We start from the raw sequence: 19,801 nt of genomic DNA, 5'->3' as shown, positions 1-19,801 counted from the left end.
AGGGAAAGTCAGGAATTATATGAGCAAAACTACAAAACACTTTCCACACAAATAAAGTCAGATCTAACCAATTGGAAAAATATTACATGCTCTTGGATAGGTCGAGCGAATAAAAGAAAGATGTTAATACTACCAAAACTAATCTATTTATTTAATGCTATACCAATCAGATTCCCAAAAAACTAATCCAGGAAAAATAACAATAAAATTCATATGGAAGAACAAAAGGTCAAGACTTTCAAGGGAACTAATGAAAAAAAAAAAAAATCAAATGAAGGTGGCCTAGCTGTACCTGATCTAAAACTATATTATAAAGCAGCGATCACCAAAATCATTTAGTATTGGCTAAGAAATAGACTAGCTGATCAGTGGAATAGGTTAGGTTCATAGGACAAAATAGTAATAACTATAGAAATCTAATGTTTTGCAAAAACAAAGACCCCAACTCTTGGAATAAGAATTCACTATTTGGAAAAAACTGCTGGGAAAATTGGAAATTAGTATGGCAGAAACTAGGCATTGACCCATACTTAACACTGTACACAAAGATAAGTTCAAAATGGGTTCATGATCTAAGTATAAAGAATAAGATTATAAATAAATTAGAGGAACATAGGGTTACCTTTCAGACCTGTGGAGGAAGCATTTTGTAAACAAAGAACTAGAGATCATTATTGATCACAAAATAGAAAACTTTGATTATATCAAATTAAAAAGCTTTTGTACAAACAAAACTAATGCAGAGAAGATTAGAAGGGAAGCAATAAACTGGGAAAACGTTTTTACAGCTAAAGGTTCTGATAAAGGCCTCATTTCCAAAATATATAGAGAATTGGCTCTAATTTATAAGAAATCAAGCCATTCTCCAATTGATAAATGGTCAAAAGATATGAACAGACAATTTTCAGATGAAGAAATAGAAACTATTTCTAGCCATATGAAAAGATGCTCCAAAAGTCATTATTAATTAGAGAAAAGAAAATTAAGACAACTCTGAGATACTACTACACACTTGTCAGATTGGCTAGAATGACAGGGAAAGACAATGCTGAATGTGGAGGGGATGCAGGAAAACTGGGACACTGATTGGTGGAATTGTGAACACATCCAGCCATTCTGGAGAGCAATTTGGAACTATGCTCAAAAAGTTATCAAACTGTGCATATCTTTTGATCTAGCAGTGCTACTACTGGCCTTATATCCCAAAGAGATCTTAAAGAAGGAAAGGGACCTGTATGTGCAAGAATGTTTATGGCAGCCCTTTTTGTAGTGGCCAGAAACTGGAAACTGAATGGATGTCCATCAATTGGAGAATGACTGAATAAGTTGTGGTATATGAATGTTATGGAATATTATTGTTCTGTAAGAAATGACCAGCAGGAGGATTTCAGAAAGGCCTGGAGACTCACATGAACTGATGATGAGTGAAATGAGCAGAACCAGGAGATCATTATATATACTTCAACAACAATACTATATGATGATCAATTCTAATGGACGTGACTTCAACAATAAGATGAACTAAATCAGTTCCATTTGTTCAATAATGAAGAGAACCAGCTACACCCAGTGAAAGAACTAATGAGTATGAACCACAACATTGTATTTTCACTCTTTCTTTATTGTTTGTTTGCATTTTTGATTTCCTTCTCAGGTTATTTTTACCTTATGTCTAAGCCCGATTTTTCTTGTGCAGCAAAATAACTATATGGATATGTATACATATATTGTATTTAACATATACTTTAACATATTTAACATGTATGGGTCTACCTGCCATCTAGGGGTGGGGGTAAGGGGAAGGAGAGGAAAAGCTGGAACAGAAGGTTTTTCAAGGGTCAATGCTGAAAAATTATCCATGCATATATCATGTAAATAAAAAGCTATAATAAAAAAAAAGAAAAAATCAGTCATTTTTTATAAGTCTTTTGTATTCCAAATTTTTCTCCCTCTTTCCCTTACCTCCCTTCTCCCCAAGATAGCAACCAATATGATATAGGTTAAGAATGTTCAATCCTTTTAAACATATTTCCATATTTTGTCATGTTGGGTAAGAAAAATCTGACCAAAAGGGGAAAAACTATGAGAAAGAAAAAAAAAATGAAAATAATATGTTTTGATCCACACTTAGTTTCTACAGTTCTATCTCTGGATATGGATGGTTGTAGTTTTTTCAATAAAATATGAGTTTTTAAAAATGAGTAAAAAAATTACTGAGGGGCTGAGAGGGTGGGGAAAGGAAGAATCATGGGAGATTTGAAGAGTGATGAAAAGATTTGAAAAAGCCATTGTGGAAAATGAGATAATGAATCATTTATAGAAGTGTAAAAGAATTGCTTTGTCAAAATAAGTTTATATACATAAAATTGTAGTAGACCTGTTTGCATACTTTTTGATTTTACTTTGGTTTGGTTCAGTGGCATATATAGCAAAGAAGGTGGATAGTGAGAGTAATCCAAAACTGAAGCTTGACAGTGTAAGAATGGTTATATGATAAAGCAATAGATTCAAGAGAAAACCTTGATGTAAAATTGAATTCACTCACTAAGATAAAGAAAGGACATAACTGCTCAAGTATTTGAAGGTTATAGAAGAGACTTTGGTTTCACAGCACAAAAAATGAAGGAAAGGGTAGAAACTTCAGTATCAAATTTATACAGTAACAGTAAAAACTCAACAACCCAGAAAGACTTAAGAACTAATTAATGCAATGACAATCATAATTCCAAAGTATTCCTAATGAAACATATGCTGTCATGCTCTCTTCCTCCTGACAGAGGGGGGCAACTCAGGATATAGCTGTACAAAATAAAATGTTAATTGAAAAACAGTTTTGTCTAAATCAAAACAGTCTTTAACACTAGGACACCTTCCCATTCTCCCTATTTCTTCAAAGATAATTAACACAAATTAGTAATCACATCTATAAATTATTTCCATTCCTCTAGGTTTTGTGACTTGAACTCAGTGAAGGAAGTTAGGTGTTCTTTCACAATCTCAATTTTCATGAGTTCCATTTCTCTGGTTAGCCATTTAACCACTTTTGTTCTGCCCTTTCCAGGTAGATTATTCTCCTTGGTAGTGTTAAACAGAAGTAAAATAGTTCATTAGTTTTGCATTCTTTTCATTACCTATTATCATAATCTAACCTTCCCCTCCTTCCAGACTTTCTATTTTCTTTCTTTATTTTTTTGCTGAGGCAATTGGGGTGACTTGCCCAGGGTCACACAACTAGGAACTATTAAGTGTCTGAGGTCACATTTGAACTCAGGTCCTCCTGACTTCAGGGGTGGTGCTCTATTCACTGCACCACCTAGCTGCCCTGCCTTATTTTTTAAATTAATTTTTTTTTCTGTAACATTTTAACTTGTTCTATCCCTTTAAAATTTTTTTCCTCCTGGCCATCATATACCTAAAAAAAGTCCTTTTGTTGTCTTTAGCATTTTTTTTTTTTTTTGCAAGATAGAACATCTAAAAAATGTCCTTTAGGTATTTAAAAATATGAAGCTTGAATGGAAAGCTAAATTTGGAATTAGGAGGTTTGGGAGCTATTAATATAGAGATAATACCTAAATGGGATAAATTCATCAAAGGAAGCCACTTTGAAAAGCTTCAGAATTCTGATCAATGTAGCGATCAATCATGATGTCAGAAGAGTGAAGAAAGAAGCCTCTTGCCAAACTTCTTTTAATCCTTATGCTTTCCTTTTTTTTTTTTTTGATAATTTCTTATTTATCCCGAATATCTTATTTGTACAGATTTGTTTGCTTATTGTCTTCCCCAATAAACTGTGAGCTCCTTGAAGGCAGTAGCTGTCTTTTTTTGCCCCTCTCCCTTTTTTTTGTAACCACAACACTTGGCACTGGACAGGTACTTAATAAATGCTTATATAAATAAATGCTTATATATCTTATATTAAAGTTATTGCCAGTAGCCTCGACTTTTGTCTCACCACTGAACTATGACTCTGTAGGAGAGACTGAGATTAATGACATTTTCAGCTCTGCCTCACTTAAATCCAATTCATTCCTAAGCCAAAACAACACCTTCATGATGTCTTTGGTCCTCCTCTCTGAGAACAAAGGACAAACAACAACAAAAATCAGCTAACAGTCAGAAGCAATGGAGTAGAGTTGCAGAATGAGATGTACCTTTTCAGACAAGACCAAAATGTTGACTTATTTTGCTTACCTATATTTATTTGTTTCAAGGAAAGTCTAGTGAGGACTTGAGGAAGAGGAGAAAGTTAGTAGAAAGTAACAGGCAAAAAAGAAAAGTAACAGGCAAAAAAGAAAACAAAACATCAACAAAACAAAAATTCAAAGAAGAAAAAAGAGTTCAGAAGGAGACACAAATAGGACAATTTTATTATTAAATTTAGAATATACATACAAATCTGTGTGTGTGTGTGTATATATATATATATATACACATATATTAAATTATATAATAACTTTTTTTAAATATTCAGGGTCTTATATACAATTTTCTTTTTTTGTTTTCTTTAAATTTTTTTTTCTTGATGTTTGCTAAATTAAAAACAAAATTTTTTTTTTTAAAGAACATGGAAGAACAACAAAGAAGAAAGCAAGAACTAAACCTGATTAAAAGCATTAATTGATTTTCCTGGTCTTCCTCTCAGGCTACAGGTTCCAGGAACTGAACCTGTTTCCTCACTTATTCCCTACTTGGTTCTTACAGACTCTATGTAAAACAAATTAAGGTGTATTTAAACACAGCTTGATCACTGTGACTAAACTGTAGAATCAGCTCAAGAAAACTGATTAATCTAGTTTAAAAAAAAATCAATAAAGTCTTTTGATGGATGAAATGAATTTCCACTCCAAATGCACAACTTTTCTCCACCCACCCACTCCCACCCTAAATTCCAGCTCTCCCTCTACCTTTTCCCCAGTTCAGTTTCTCTTAATAAACCCTATTGTTTGATGTGGAGGTTAAAATCAATATGGACTAGCAACAAAAAATCAAGCAAATAAGTAATTCGAAATTCTATATAACTTGCACATCTAGTAGTGAAGGTGAAGGTAGGCATATTTTTAGGTTAGGAAAACTCAATTGGAGCCCTGTCTTCAATATAAAAAAACCTTGTCTACACTAGCTTATCAAATGTGGTTGCTGCTAAATCAAATTTTTTGAAATGTAATCTTTTCCTCTTTCCTCATTACCAACTTAATATTATATTCACAAATCTGCCTGCAGCAATCTTCCATGCACCAGAAGACACACACACACACACATACACACATACACATACCCCTTGGTAGCCAGGCAACACTGACTTAAGGCAAAGGGAAGACAATTTCCAAATAAGTAAAACTCAAAACTGTACAATTCCCAGGCTGCTATTATTCATTAAAAATGGACTCACACTAAAATAATATACAATGATTATTGTTTTATTTTTAAATAAGAAAAACTCCCAGATCTGTTTGTTTGGGCTGTTGTTTGAACTTGTATTTTAATAATAATAATATAATAATGAGAAGTGAAGAAAACATATATCACAAAAGATAGATTGAAACAAAACAGATGTCCTTGAAGAAAGTACATGTTGCTTGCTTCTGAGACTTTTATGTTTCTTAGTACCTTTCCAATTTTTCCTTTTTTGGCTCATAACACTGTATTCTCCAATCTCTCCCAAAATCCACTGGGGATCAGCTTCTGTTTAGCTATTGGCTCCTATCCACTGTCCAGAGCCATTAGGACAATTCCTAATGTTTTATCCGTGGTGTACATAGGATACCAACAAAGCCCACAGAAAAGTTAAAAGAGAGTCAGCTTACAGTTCAATCTACACAGCAGCAAAAACTTGGTTTGACTTGTTAGCCCCACTCATGTGACTTTATTAAGATGATCTGTTTTGCAGTTATCCAAGTGGGGGTGTAGGAGTTAAGAGGGCTAATATGACACAGTCAATACTTCCCCTGTTAAGTATAAGGCTAATAATCAGAGACAAAGCAAAGCTTCCACTGATCCCACAAAGGACACAAATAGTCACCTCTGATTTATATCCAATTTGGGAAAAAAAACTTTCTCTCATCATCTTGCAATATTGTTGCCCTCTAGAGACTTGAAAAGAGATAACTATGTAGAATAAAATAACTGATGGGCTCAGGACATAAAAATACAATTCAAGGACTTAGGAAGAATGAGTTTGAAGAATAAATTTGACATTTAGAAAACAACTCTCAATGGGCAACAGTAAAACCAGGCATGATCTAAAAATAAAGGTAGGCATGTGTTACAAAATAGAGTAAACTTTTCTTCGTGTTCAGAGCAATCATACCCTCTAATTTACACAGAACTCTCATTCAGCCAGGGTCAAATTTTTTGATTGCAGCTTATCCGTTTCTTGTCCAATATTTCTTTCAACAGTGTCACACTGAGCTAGGAAGGCCTGTAAAAACAAAAAGACAAGGCAAAGTGAAACTAAATCAGGTTAGTCTATGTTTGGTACCAACTATTGCCAGCTGAGATCTCTGGTAGGCACTATCGTAGTCAGAGAAGTAACAAGAAATGATCCTCACCCTCAAGTATACATCCTAGTTGGAAGCCATAGTTAATATACATTAACAATATACCAATTAGGTAACATAAAATGGTGCAGGATTAAAGTGGGTCATTGTGTGGTATGGACTCCTAAATAGCACAAGGAGTTTTAATAAAGACCAACAATGGAGAGAAGAGAGATCATTCCAGGTTAGAGAAACAAAACCAAGCCTTGTCATGGAAGTACCAATTAAAATAGTAACACAAACTCCCAGAAGAAGGCTAGGAAGAGTCAGTCAAGAAGCATTTATTAGGTGCTTATTACACGTTAGACTTCATGCTTTATGCCCTGGGAACACACCCCAAAAAAGGCAAAAACACAAAACTTGCCCTCAAGCGGCTCACATTCTAAAAGGAAAGACAATTGGTAAATAACTATGCACTTAAAGATGTCCTCGTAAAGGTGGTGTAAAGATGTACATAAGATGTAAGGTGATCTCAGAAGGAAGGGACTAACAGTGGATGGGGGCAGGAGAAGATTGGGTAAAAGAGGAATAGGATTTCATCCAAGAGAATATCAATAATGAGGCAATATACCAAAATCTATGGGACTGAACCCAAAGCAGTACTTAGAGAAATCTTTACTTATAAGGAGTAAGTTCCAAGAGGGAGAAGAGAAATCTCTGTGTGTGTATGTGTGTCTCTCTCTCTCTTTTTCTCTCTGAATCTATCTTTACTCTCTCTCTTATATCTATTTCTCAACACCTATATATACATAATGTACATATATTTATATATGTCATAAATATAATATTTACTATTTATATATAAACATGTATATAGACATTCACACACATATTTTAATGTTATATACATGTTACACATATTAATATATGTGAGTAATATATACATATAGACTTATGTATATATAGGATAAATATAAGGAGAAGAAATAAAACTAGCACTTATCAGGACTGTTGTCATGGGGGCCTGTTCAGGTAGGGGCTGGACCAGATGGCTTTGAGATCCCTTCCAACTCTGAGGTTCTATTCTTGAAAGGACAAAGAAAAACAGAGAAGGGAAACCTTAGACTGGTAGACAGGGCACATGTTGGGCCCCGCTGCTCTCTGCCTGGCCTCATTGTCTACTACCAACCATGAGCCTTCAAGCAGTGCTGAGTCTTGCTGTGGTACAACACAGAGCATACTCTTAGGATAAACAACAAATGTGGCCCCAGACAAGTAGTGAAGCTCTGGGGAGACAGGATGAATCATCCAACAGTTAGCTTTTCAACAACCTATTTTCTTGCTGACCTACATCCACAATTCTCTGTTCCTGAGTGCCCTGCACATATCAGGTGGACACTTCTAGTACCTTTTGAATTCAGTTGTAACTGATTTCCTGCTTCCATTTCCGCCCTTTGAACCTTGGTGCTCCAAAGATATCCTGCCAGGTTGGCCTGGTCTTTTAACTGATGCTTCCTTGGGCCCTGCTTGGAAGCCTGCCCCTCTGCCCTCGGATTCCTTAGTCCTTTTTGGCACATGTGGCCCCACCCTACTTTCTCATCAATTAAATTTGCCTGGAAGACTGTGCCAAGGTCTTGTCTTCTATGAAGTTAATTCCCCTCCCTTCTCCCAGGGTAGATGAGAGCTCCTATTTCTCAACTCCCACCTCACCGCACTGTCTACATTTCAGGCGCTGGCCTCTATTAATAGGACAATAGATGAAGGTTTGCTTTTTTTTTTTTCATCATAGCTCCTCTGCAAAGAATTTTGTATCTGGAGGATATGTTAATCAAAGTAGCTCCATAAATTAGTCCGGTATAATAGATGTCTGGATTTTGAGTCAGAGTATGTGGATTCAAATGTCAGTTCTGCTGCTTGTGGGACACTGAGCAAGTTTCCCCGTCTCTAAAATGACAAAGACAGATTAGCATTCCTATAAGGTTCCTCCTAGCTCTAAATACATCCGTGACTTGTAAACAATCACGATATGTGTGAATCAATGAAAATGTCTCATCTTTTGGGGTCGCAGTCAAATCTCAATTAACTAATTATAAAGGGTAGTAACCAAAAAATGTGGATATTTTTCATAGGTTCAGGAAAGTTTTCCTTCCTAATAGGAGTCGGGACACACACCCAAATCATCTCTGTAACAGAACAGCTAAGAAAGAAAGAAATAAGCTCTAAGGAATTGGGTTTCCCTTCAGCTTCTCTTCTTCCCCACATAATTAACAAATCTAAGTATAGGAAAGTTATTGGCAGGTGTTTTCTAACATTTGCCCTGTGGCTAACCTTGAACAAAAGTCTTACTGAATTGTCGTCTTGTCAAGCATACAGAAAATGCCAAAGAAATCTGTTATCTTCTCCACAACTTACCTGAACCTTTTTCACCAACCCCTTTCTTTTCAGTCTACAGTCTCTGAAAGCTTCTGGAAGAGTCTGCAGAAATATAAAGTGACATATGAATAATGCTCAATAAAATTACCACAAAAAATAATAGTGTGTGTGAAAACAACCACTATGGGTGTTGAAGTCATGTGGTACAGAGGAAAAAGCACTGGTTCTCAAGTCAGAAGTCTCTGGATCAATTAAGACAACTCTGAGATACCACTACACACCTTTCAGATTGGCTAAGATGACAGGAAAAGATAATGACAAATGTTGGAGGGGATGTGGGAAAACTGGGACACTGATGCATTGTTGGTGGAATTGTGAATGAATCCAGCCATTCTGGAGAGTAATTTGGAACTATGCTCAAAAAGTTGTCAAACTGTGCATACCCTTTGATCCAGAAGTATTTCTACTGGGCTTATATCCCAAAGAGATCTTAAAGGAGGGATGTGTAAAAATGTTTGTGACAGCCCTCTTTGTAGTGGCAAGAAACGAGAAACTGAGTGGATGCCCATCAGTGGGAGAATGGCTGAATAAATTATGATATATGAAAGTTGTGGAATATTATAATTCTGTAAGAAATGGCCAGCAGGATAATTTTTGAAAGGCCTGGAGAGACTTACATGAACTGATGCTAAATGAAATGAGCAGAACCAGGAGATCATTATACACGGCAACAACAAGACTATATGATGATCAATTCTGATGGATGTGGCTCTCTTCAACAATGAGATGATTCAAAGTAGTTCCAATTGTTCAATGATGAAGAGAGCCATCTACACCCAGAGAGAGGCCTGTGGGAACTGAGTGTGGACCACAATATAGCATTCTCACTCTTTCTGTTGTTGCTTGCTTGAATTTTGTTTTCTTTCTCAGGATTTTTTTTTCCTTCTTGATCCGATTTTTCTCGTGCAGCAAGGTAACTGTATAAATATGTATACATATATTGGATTTAACATATATCTTAACATATTTAACATGTATTGGACTACTTGCCATCTAGGAGATGGAGTGGGGGGAAGGAGGGGATAATTTGGAACTGAAGGCTTTTGCAAGAGTCAATGTTGAAAAATTGCCCATGCATATGTTTTGTAAATAAAAAGCTTTAATAAAATAATTTTAAAAAGAAATCTCTGTATCTATTTTGGATGATGTTGGCAAGTCCTTTTATTTCCCTCAACCTCAGTTTTCTCATCTATAAAATGAGGGGAAGTTGCAATATAGTTGGTCTCTAAGGTTTCTTCTAATTCTACACCTCTGATCTTATGATTCTATTTTTAACAAACCTAGTTTATGTTAAAGGGTTTGTCATTTCATGAGGTGATAATTTTCTTCACAAATGTAAACTGCAACTATCTACAGTCTCTAAAAGTTGCCTATGTCCATACATATGACACACCATCTACTTGGCTACTCCAGCCCACATGATAAATCCCTTTTCTTGCTTTGCCTATACTATATAGGCAAACCCTATTAATACATGTCTCATTCTTCAACTGTTTTGTCTAGATATCTACACTATAAGCTCTATAAGTGCACTCCATCTTAAAACTATTTCAGGTTATTACACAATGATTCTCTGGGTTTCCACATTAACACCGTGACTTGCTTGACAGAACAGACTGTTACTGGTCAGAGCTGTGAGGAAAGAGTGAAAAATGATCCAACAGTCCCAGAAGTAGAGCAGGAGTAGTACCGAAGATGTGAGCCAGAATCCCATGTATAGCATATGTTGCTACAGAGCATGGGTAATTGTCACACAGAAAGCTGACTCAGGATGAAGCTCATTTTCCTAAAAGTCAATCAGTTGCTGCAACTGACGTTTCCCTTTTAATATCCTGTGGATTTCTTGGCTCCTGACTGCTCAAGTCCTATTACATTTTCTTATTTTCTTGGTCCTGTGTCTTTTTGATTCTTGACTGGTTAGCTGGATTCAATATACTGTTGTACTCTTTTTGTCAAAGAATCAGAAGCATTTTTGTTTAGAGGGGGCAGCTAGGTGGTTCGGTGAATAGAGAACCAGCCCTGGAGTCAGGGGGACTTGAAGAAGAAAGAAGAAGAGGAGAAAAAGAAGGAGGAGGAAGAAAGAAGAAGAAGAGGAGGAAAAAGAAGAGGAAGAAGAGAAGGAGGAAAAGGAAGAGGAAGAGGAGCAGAAAGGAGAAAGAGGAAGAAGGAGGGGATCATAAGGAGGAAGTCATGAGGAGGACAAGGAGAACATGAGGACAAGGAAAACATGAGGAGGACATGAGGAGGAGGACATGGATATAAGGAGGTCCAGGAGGAGGACATGAGAAGGAAGAGGAAGAAGAGAAGGACATGAGGAGGAAGACGTGAGGAGAGGAAGGAGAGGAGAAAGAGAAGAAGAGGAAAGAAACAGAGGAGGGGAGGAGGAATAGGAGGAAGAAGAATGGGGAAGAGGAAAAAAGAAGGCTCCAAGTATTGCTTTGGCTTAGGTCATTCCCATAACTGGCCTCTAATTTTCTGCTCTCAGCCTTATCTTAAATCTACCAAGCCCTGTACTATTATTGCCTCCATTCACTGCCACTCATTATCTTAATATGGATAGGCAGAAAAGAGAATGTCTTTTCTTTATTCCTTATTGTGAGATGAAGAGAAATTGTGTAGAAAAGAGGCTGTGGAAATAAGAATTTGACCAGTGGTTGGATATGTATGGTGGAAAGAAAAAAGTCAAGGTTGAGGCTGAGGCTCTAAACTTAGATGACTTCAAGGACAACAGTGAACTCAACAGAAATAGAGAAATTTGGAGGAGAGACAAATTTAGACCCCAAAATGGAGTTCTATTTGGGACATATTAAGTGTGAGATGTCCATAAGGCAGATGGAACTCTGGTTAGGAGAAATTCAGACTGAATATAAAGATGTGGGAGTCACCTACAAAAAGATGATAGTTTAACTGGTAAGAAATATGATAGTACACCAAGGGGGTATAGAGAAAGCAAATGAAAAGAATAGAAAGGATAGAAGAGAAGAGAATATTGAGGGCTACTCAGACTTGTGGAAAAAGAATTAGGTGATGAAGCAGCAGAAAGGACTAAAAAGGCATGGTTGTAGCACAGGAAAAAAAAAATCCATTTTTTTTCTCTGACATATTTTTTCTCTTGTGCAACAAGTTTGTCTGTTCTCCAGCTGTACCCTATCCTTCTACCTGATACCCCCTTTTCTCTGCTGTACTTCTTCTCTGGAATCCTCTGTATCCAGAATCTTCTATTCCAGGTTAGAAATTTGCAGTTAACTAGCTAAATTGTCAACTTCAACTGTGACTCCAGGCATGGGAAATGGATCAGGCCCACTATCATTATAGCTGCCTGCCTCCAATCCACAACTCTATTCCCTCTCAAAAATGAGCCTTTCCTTTTAACAAAAATAAGTACTGTCAAGCAAAACAAAGTTACACATTAGTTGTATCTGAAAATGTATGTCTCATTTTGCAGCTACAATCCACAATCTTTCTTCCAAGAGTTGAGAATCATGCTTCATCAAAGGTTTTCTGGTAACTGTTTTGAGAGTTCTGAAAATTATTTCCTTTTAGAGTACCATAGTTATTGAATGAATTCTTCTCTTGATTTTGCTCCTTTCACTCTAAATCAGTCCATAATCATGTTCTCAGGTCATGTATCTGACCCTTTTCTCATTTCTTAAAGTGCAATAATGTTTAATGATACTTTGTTCAGCTATTCCCTAATATTTTCTAATTGTTTTTTTTTTTTTGCTTACAATAGAAAATATCCCTACAGCCACTCCCTACTGTGTTTCTATTTTTTTGCTATAATAAAAAGAATTGCTATTTAAATTTTTGTACATGTTGGTCTTTTTCCTCTCTTTTTCTGATCCCTTTGGAATATATATCTAGTAATGATGTTGCTGGATCAAAGGGTATGCACCCTTTAACGAATTTTGGAGCATAGTTTGAAATTGCTTTCCAGAATGATTGAATCAATTCAAAATTCCACCAGCCGTGCATTAGGCCTTCCTTGGCTCCTCCAACAATTGTCATTTTCCATTTGTCTAATTCTCATCAATCTAATAGGTGAGATAGAATCTCAGAAATGTTTTAATATGATTTCTCTTACTAGAGATTTGGAACATTTTTTCAATTCATGACTTATAGTTTTCATTTCTTCTTTTGAAAATTGTCTTTAGGGATAGCTAGGTGGCTCAGTGGATAGAGAGCACCAGCCCTGAAATCAGGAGGACTTGAGTTCAAATCTGGCTTCAGATACTTAATCCTACCTAAATGTGTGACTCTGAGCAAGTCTCTTAACCCCAAATGCCTCAGCAAAAACAAACCCAAAATCCCCAAAATTGTCTGCAGTGATTCAAGGCAATTCCAATAGACTTGGGATGGTAAATGCCATCTGCATCCAGAGAGAGAATTATGGAGACTGAATGTGGATCAAAACCTAGTATTTTCACCTTTTTTCTTTTGTTTTGTTCTTGTGGTTTTTTTCTCCTTTTGGTCTGACTTTTCTTGTACAACATGACAAATATAGAAATATGTTTAAAAGAATTGCACATATTTAATTACTATTAGATTGCTTCTTGTCTTGGGAAGGTAAAAGTGGAAAGAAACAAGATTTGGAACACTAAATCTTAAAAAAGTGAATATTGAAAACTACATGAATTTAGAAAAATAAAATACTATTGGAACAAAAAGAAAATTATCTATTCAAAACCTTTGACCATTTATCATTGGAGAATTGATTTACATATTTACATCAATTCTCTACATATCTTAATAGCAGATTTCTATTAAAGAAATTTGTTACAAAGATTTTTTTTTGCCAGTCCACTATTTTCATCCTAATTCTAATTACCATTGATAACTGTTTCTACAAAACCTTTTCAATTTTATGTAACAACATTGCCTATTTTATCCCTGTCCCTTGAGTTAAATTTTTTCTCCTCTGTGTAGCTCTGAAATATGTCCTCCTCTTCTCTAGTTTGCTTATGATATGGCCTTTTATATTTAGGTCCTCAAATAATATCCTCAGAGATATGTACTATTATACAGCAAACTGTCTCCTTTCCCTGCATTTATATATCAAACTAATTCTTTATAGTTGGTTCCTTTCTTCATCCTGTTCACATATCTGGGCTGTATACTCATCTTGCCAACCCACGTCATGTACCAGCTCCCTTTCACTCCCAGTGCTTTGGTATTATATTTGTTTTTCACCAACACCTCTCAATTACCTTGAGTTCTGATCTCTGGATACCAAAACTATTAATGCAAAGTACACTATGACCATGGCTGGTTCTAGGATCGTGGGCCATTTTGGTTGGGCATTTACTATCCATATTCCACTGCTGTGTGGCAAAATGATAGAATGGACATTAGAGATAACCATTTCACTTTATAGTTGAGAAAACCCAGAGTGGGGAATAGGGGATGAAAGGAAAGGAACCCTCCTTAGGTGACTCTCTTAAGAGTTTAGGATGGAGTAGGTGATGTTCTGAGTCAGAGGAGTCAAATGTGTGGTCCCAAGTCAATCCCGAACTATATTAAAATGTAACTGAGAGATATTTAATAACATAAAGACAATAAAATATATATTATATTTGAAAAGGAAGTTGATATGCAATCTGCAGGGATCTTTATGTATGGAACAGTGCCCCTCTGCCCCATTTCTATTTGAATTTAACACCTACTGGCCTTGGTGATGACAGCTATTGGCAACATTATATGTATTATAGGTCAGCTCTAATAGTTATTTTTTAAAAAAAGTTTTATTGATTTTTTTTTTTTTTTACAAAGAAGAATCCCTCATTCCCTAATTGATAAGTGGTCAAAGGATATGAACAGACAATTTTCAGATGAAGAAATTAAAGCTGTTTCTAGTCATATAAAAAAAATGCTCTAAAAAATTACTGATTAGAGAAATGCAAATTAAGAAAACTCTGATAGCACACCGCTCAGATGTATGTCAGGCTAAGATGACAGGAAAAGATAATGTGGAATGTTGGAGGGAATGTGGGAAAACTGGGACACTGATACACTGTTGGTGGAGTAGTGAACAGATCCAGCCATTCTGAAAAGCAATTTAGAACCATACCCCAAAAGGCTATCAAACAGCATAGCCTTTGATCCAGCAGTGTCTACACTGGGCCTATATCCCAAAGAGAAAAGGAAGGAAAGGTACCCACATGTGCAAAAATATTTATAGCAGCCCTTTTTGTAGTTGACAAGGAACTGGAAACTGAGTGGATGCTCATCAATTGGGGAATGATTGAATACATTGTCGTATATGAAGGTAATGGAATATTATTGTTCTATAAGAAATAATCAGTAAATTGATTTCAGAAAAGCTTGGAAAGACATAGGAACTGATGCTGAGTGAAGTTAGCAGAACCAAAAAAAATTGTACATAGTAACAATATTAGGTGATGATCAACCATGATAGACTTGGCTCTTTTCAACAACGAGGTGATTCAAAACAATTCCAAAAGTATTGGGATGGAAAGAGTCCTCTGCATCCTGAGAGAGAACTATGGATCCACTGAATGTGGATCAAAACATAGTATTTTCACTTTTCTTTTGTTGTTGTTGTTTGCTTGTTGTTGTTTTTTTTCTTTCTTGGGTTTCTTCTCTTTTGGTGGTCTGATTTTTCTTGCACAACAAGACAAGTATGGAAATATGTTTAAAAGAAGTGTACATATTTAACCTATATCAGATTGCTTGCTGTTTGGGGAAAGGGAGAGGTAAGGGAGGGAGGGAGAGAGAAAAATTTGGAACACAAGGTTTTACAAAAATGAATTATTAAAACTATCTTTACATATATTTGGAAAAAACAAAATACTATTTTTAAAAAAGGGCTCCTCCCCACTTTGAAATGTTATGATTTCATTGCTTCTTAGAAAATCCATCTCATGGAGGTTGGAGAAAGCAAGAGAAAGTGGAACTAAAATCATTTTCATTCCTCAATGACTGTTTTCTCTTAAGTTTTATAGTGAAGCATTAAAGAATCACAAATTCATATATAGAAAGACCCTTAGAAATTCCAACCATCTCATTATAAAGAGAAAGAAATGATTTAAATTCCTCCTTCAGTTGCTGCCTTTGTACTTTCTGGACAGACCCTTTCAAATGCCCTATTTTATTGATGCCAATTTATATACAAAAAAACACTGGCAATTCTTATACTTAGAGAGCTTGTTTCTCCAGGAATGTACTCTTCCCTGATAACTGATATTGTAAATACTCTTGTAAGTTCTTCATGCTCACAATATTGAGTATAGCACCTAATATAATATAATGAAGTCATTTTTTAGTTTCTAAGCTCTTGATAAAGTTGAGAAGGGAAGTAACTTGTTAAAGGAAATCAAAAATCTGGGCAGCTAGATGGTACAATGGATAGATCATTAGTCGTGGAGTCAGGTGAACCTGAGTTCAAATCTGACCTCAGACATTTAACACATCCTAGCTGTGTGACCTTGGGCAAGTTGCTTAACTTTAATTGCCTCAAAAAAAAAAAAGAAGAAAAGAAAAGAAAAAGGAAAAAGAAAAAAATCTAAGATTATAGATTTAGACCTAAAAGGGAACTAAAAAATCCATCCAGTCTAAACCCTTCATTTTAGTTGGAGAAGTAGCTTTGCCCATGCTCATACAGGTACTAAGTGGTGGAGTTCAGATTTAGATTCGTGATTTCTGATATCAAATCTAACAACAATCAAATGGCTCTGTGGTTGGAGAGCTGGGTCTGAAGCCAGGAAAACCTGTGTTCAAATCTGATCTCTGGGAAGTCACTTAAGTAAGTTTGCTTTAATCTACTGGAGAATGAAATGAGATATTCCAGTATCTTTGCCAAGAAAACCCCATGGCCAACAGTGGTGTGCTGTAGTCCATGGGGTCATGAAGAATTGTTGTACATTGTTCCAACCACCATGTATGGCTCTAAACCTAGCATTTTTTCGACTATTCTAATCTGTATTTCATAGTGGGAAGAAAAAAAGAACTTTGCAACACCTGCCACAGACATGTCCTTGGAGAAATAGGCTTCTTCCAAAGATGGAAAAAAAGTCATAAAGTGATTTGTAAACCTTCCAGTGCCATATAAATATCATCAAGCATAAATGATATGATTATTATTATTATTTCTGGCAGCTGGTAACAGTAAGCAGTTATTTCAATAGTTGTCAGCTGGTGGCTGGACCCCCGAGGAGTCAGAGAGTGAGATCAAATATAGAATAGCCATTATCTGACTTCAAAACTGAGCTGAGATTCTCAGCAGGAAGCAGATCAAATAATGGTACTTTATGAGCACATGGAAGATGCCTTGAAATATTAGTGAAGTATCAGCTCTAAAAGCCACCACCATAGCTGACCTTCCCAGGATAAGCACCTCCAGTAAAATAAGGAAGTCCACTTTTCTAATGACAGAAAGGATACCTACCGTTGGGTATCCAGGTGAAACGCTTTCTGTCACTTTGGGACATATGCAGCAACGGAAGAAAGTTGGACAGGAGGGAGTTGAGGACTGCAAGTCCTGCTCAGCAAGAGGGGCCTGGCAGATATTGTAAGTCTACAAAGGCAGAGAAGGGATCAAGGTATGGGAACCTGAACCTTGGGGCACAGGGATAAAGGACCAGAAGCCTTGCAGGCACTCTGGTGGTTGGTGACCAGGAGCTGGTAAAGGCAAGATTATAACTAATAAGTTATAATCTTATTCCAGTGAGATAAGTGATTGATAGGACTACAGCCATGGTCAAGTGCAGATTCATTTTTGAAAGCTCTTAATTTTGAATATAATTTTTTGAGGGGCTCTAAAAAACAAACATCCCCAAATCCTTCACTAGCCCTTTAATTTGACATTCCCTCTTATCTGCAAATGTTTGCAACTGCTTAAGCAATAAATGTAGCTTCAGGTCTGCACAATAACTTGGTAACTGTTTGAGCTCCCTCTTTCATACCAACAATCAAAAGTGGGGATACAGACCTGGGATAGGGAATGAGGGGCAGGAGGATTGAAATGAGGTGGGCAGCATAAATTCCTTGAGGCTTGCTATTCATCCCTGGAGGCATTCATTATGGGTTTATAGTGCTATGACCAGGGAATGGACAAAACAGAAAAAAAAAAAAAAAAAAAAAAAGAATTTGAGAGCTATAAGGGACACGTTAGCCCCTTCAAATAAATAATAAGGATGAGAGAGAGAGGGTGGGGCAGGGAAAGGAGAAGGTGTTTTCCCTTGTATTGTTTGTGTCTAGACACAACTCACATTTTTTCTCCTATAAGCCTAGAAAAATCAAAAACATCTCATTTATGTTGTCTCATATATAAACACAGTCATTATCAAAATATTGCTGGAAATTACAAATCAAAAATATGTCTCTAACAATATTTACTCTGCTTATGTAACTACTCACTAATGAATCAATCTGTTCCAAGATCTTCATAAACTGCTCAACAGTTCCTTTTACTCTCTTGTCAAGTTTGTTGAGAGCTTCAGCTCGCAAGTCCTTGGCTAGAAAACCCTGCGTGAAGAAATATATTATTCCTAGGGATTTGCATGACTGTTTTAAATATACAACAGTTGGACAAGTCACTGGGCCAAGTGAAAGGCGATAACACCGGGCTTGATGAGAGTCAGAGAAGCTAAAACTGTGTCATCAGCAACCCTTCATTCTGACCCCAGGGCCTCTTCACACCAGGACCCAGGAAGCAAGTCAGTGAAACCAGTGTGGAAACCAGCCCCAAGGCACTGCAGGCTGAGAAATGGTCATGATCCTTTGCATCTCAGAATCCTTCCTCTTCAGGGAGGCTGTGGACTGGTCTCTAGGATGGTCATCCAGGAAGTTCAGAGGTTGATATTTGATTTGTCAAGGTGACTCTGAGATCTGTGATGACACTGACCCAATGGATAGACAAGAGTGCTAGACCAGAACTCAGAAATACCCAGGAGTCAAATCCTGCCTCTGATACATATATAATATGCCTCTGGCATATATGTGTAAGCTTTGAGTTTCAGTTTTCATAGTCATAGAAAGGAAATCGTAATAATTATAGCATCTACCTCACTGGATACTTTTAAGAATCAAAAGAGATGATGTATGTTAAGTACTTTGTAAGTTCTTGTTATTATTAAGAAAGTATATTATATAAATGATGGGTATTAAAATTCATATTTATTTCGTGACATGTTGGACTGATACCATCACCAAGTGAGTAAATCAGTTGAACCTGATTTGGTCATAGAAATGTTATTGTCCAGGCCTGTTCCCCACCTATCATGCTTTCTCTACTAAGTTAGCTAGCTGGTTGCAAGGGCTTTTGGAGTCAAGAAAACCTGAGTTTGAATCCTATTTCAAACACCTATTAGCGTGTGATCCTGGGCAAGTACCTTAACCACTCTCACCCTCAGTTTATTCATCTGTAAAAAATGGGAATAAGAATCAAATGAGGTAACATGTAAAGTTCTTCACAAACCTTAAAATGTTATAGAAATGATAGTAGTTATTACTACTTGAACCAATATCTCCATCTTCTCCAGGTAATATGGATTTCACCTCTAGGCCCCTTGGCTCTAAGAGATCTTTTTCTGGATCTAGCCCTCCCCATGACACACAATTCCTTCCCCTTCCTACCATATCCTTGCCCCTGTCTTTATTCCTCTTTATATGTGGTTGTCCTCCATTAGAATACAACCTTCTTGGTTATAGGAATGTTTTACTCCCTGATGCCTGTATCCCCAGATCTTAGCACAGTGCCTGGAATACAATAAGAGATTAATAAGTGCTTTTTCTGTTTAACCTAGATATCTATTATCCTAATAGATAACCTAATAGATAAGATAGATATCTATTTATCTATCACTGTTCAATTTTTTAGAAATTATCATACTAGTTCAATATAGTAGAAAGTGCATTGAAGCAATTGCCCCAAA

The 19,801-nt window shown here is 36.3% G+C and overlaps 1 protein-coding gene across 5 annotated transcripts in view; it reads right to left on the bottom strand.

Annotated features, from left to right (window-relative positions):
• Positions 1 to 5,396: 5,396 nt before the first annotated feature.
• BAG1 (BAG cochaperone 1) overlaps positions 5,397 to 19,801 on the bottom strand; it is a 38,433-nt gene continuing 24,028 nt past the window's right edge. For 3 of the 5 annotated variants that reach the window (XM_023497265.2, XM_031938155.1, XM_031938165.1), the window contains 4 exons: positions 18,285 to 18,392; positions 17,314 to 17,442; positions 8,889 to 8,951; positions 5,397 to 6,418 (listed from right to left, as the gene is read on the bottom strand). In XM_023497265.2, coding sequence (XP_023353033.1) covers positions 6,329 to 6,418; positions 8,889 to 8,951; positions 17,314 to 17,442; positions 18,285 to 18,392 — 390 coding nt within the window. In that variant the 3' untranslated portion in view covers positions 5,397 to 6,328. The remainder of the gene's footprint in view (positions 6,419 to 8,888; positions 8,952 to 17,313; positions 17,443 to 18,284; positions 18,393 to 19,801) is intronic. The other 2 variants (XM_003761289.3, XM_012542627.2) reach the window with 2 other exon arrangements.

Source organism: Sarcophilus harrisii, chromosome 1 (genome assembly GCF_902635505.1).
Source record: "Sarcophilus harrisii chromosome 1, mSarHar1.11, whole genome shotgun sequence".
NCBI classification, from domain to species: domain Eukaryota; kingdom Metazoa; phylum Chordata; class Mammalia; order Dasyuromorphia; family Dasyuridae; genus Sarcophilus; species Sarcophilus harrisii.
This window is presented reverse-complemented; position numbering and strand designations above follow the sequence as displayed.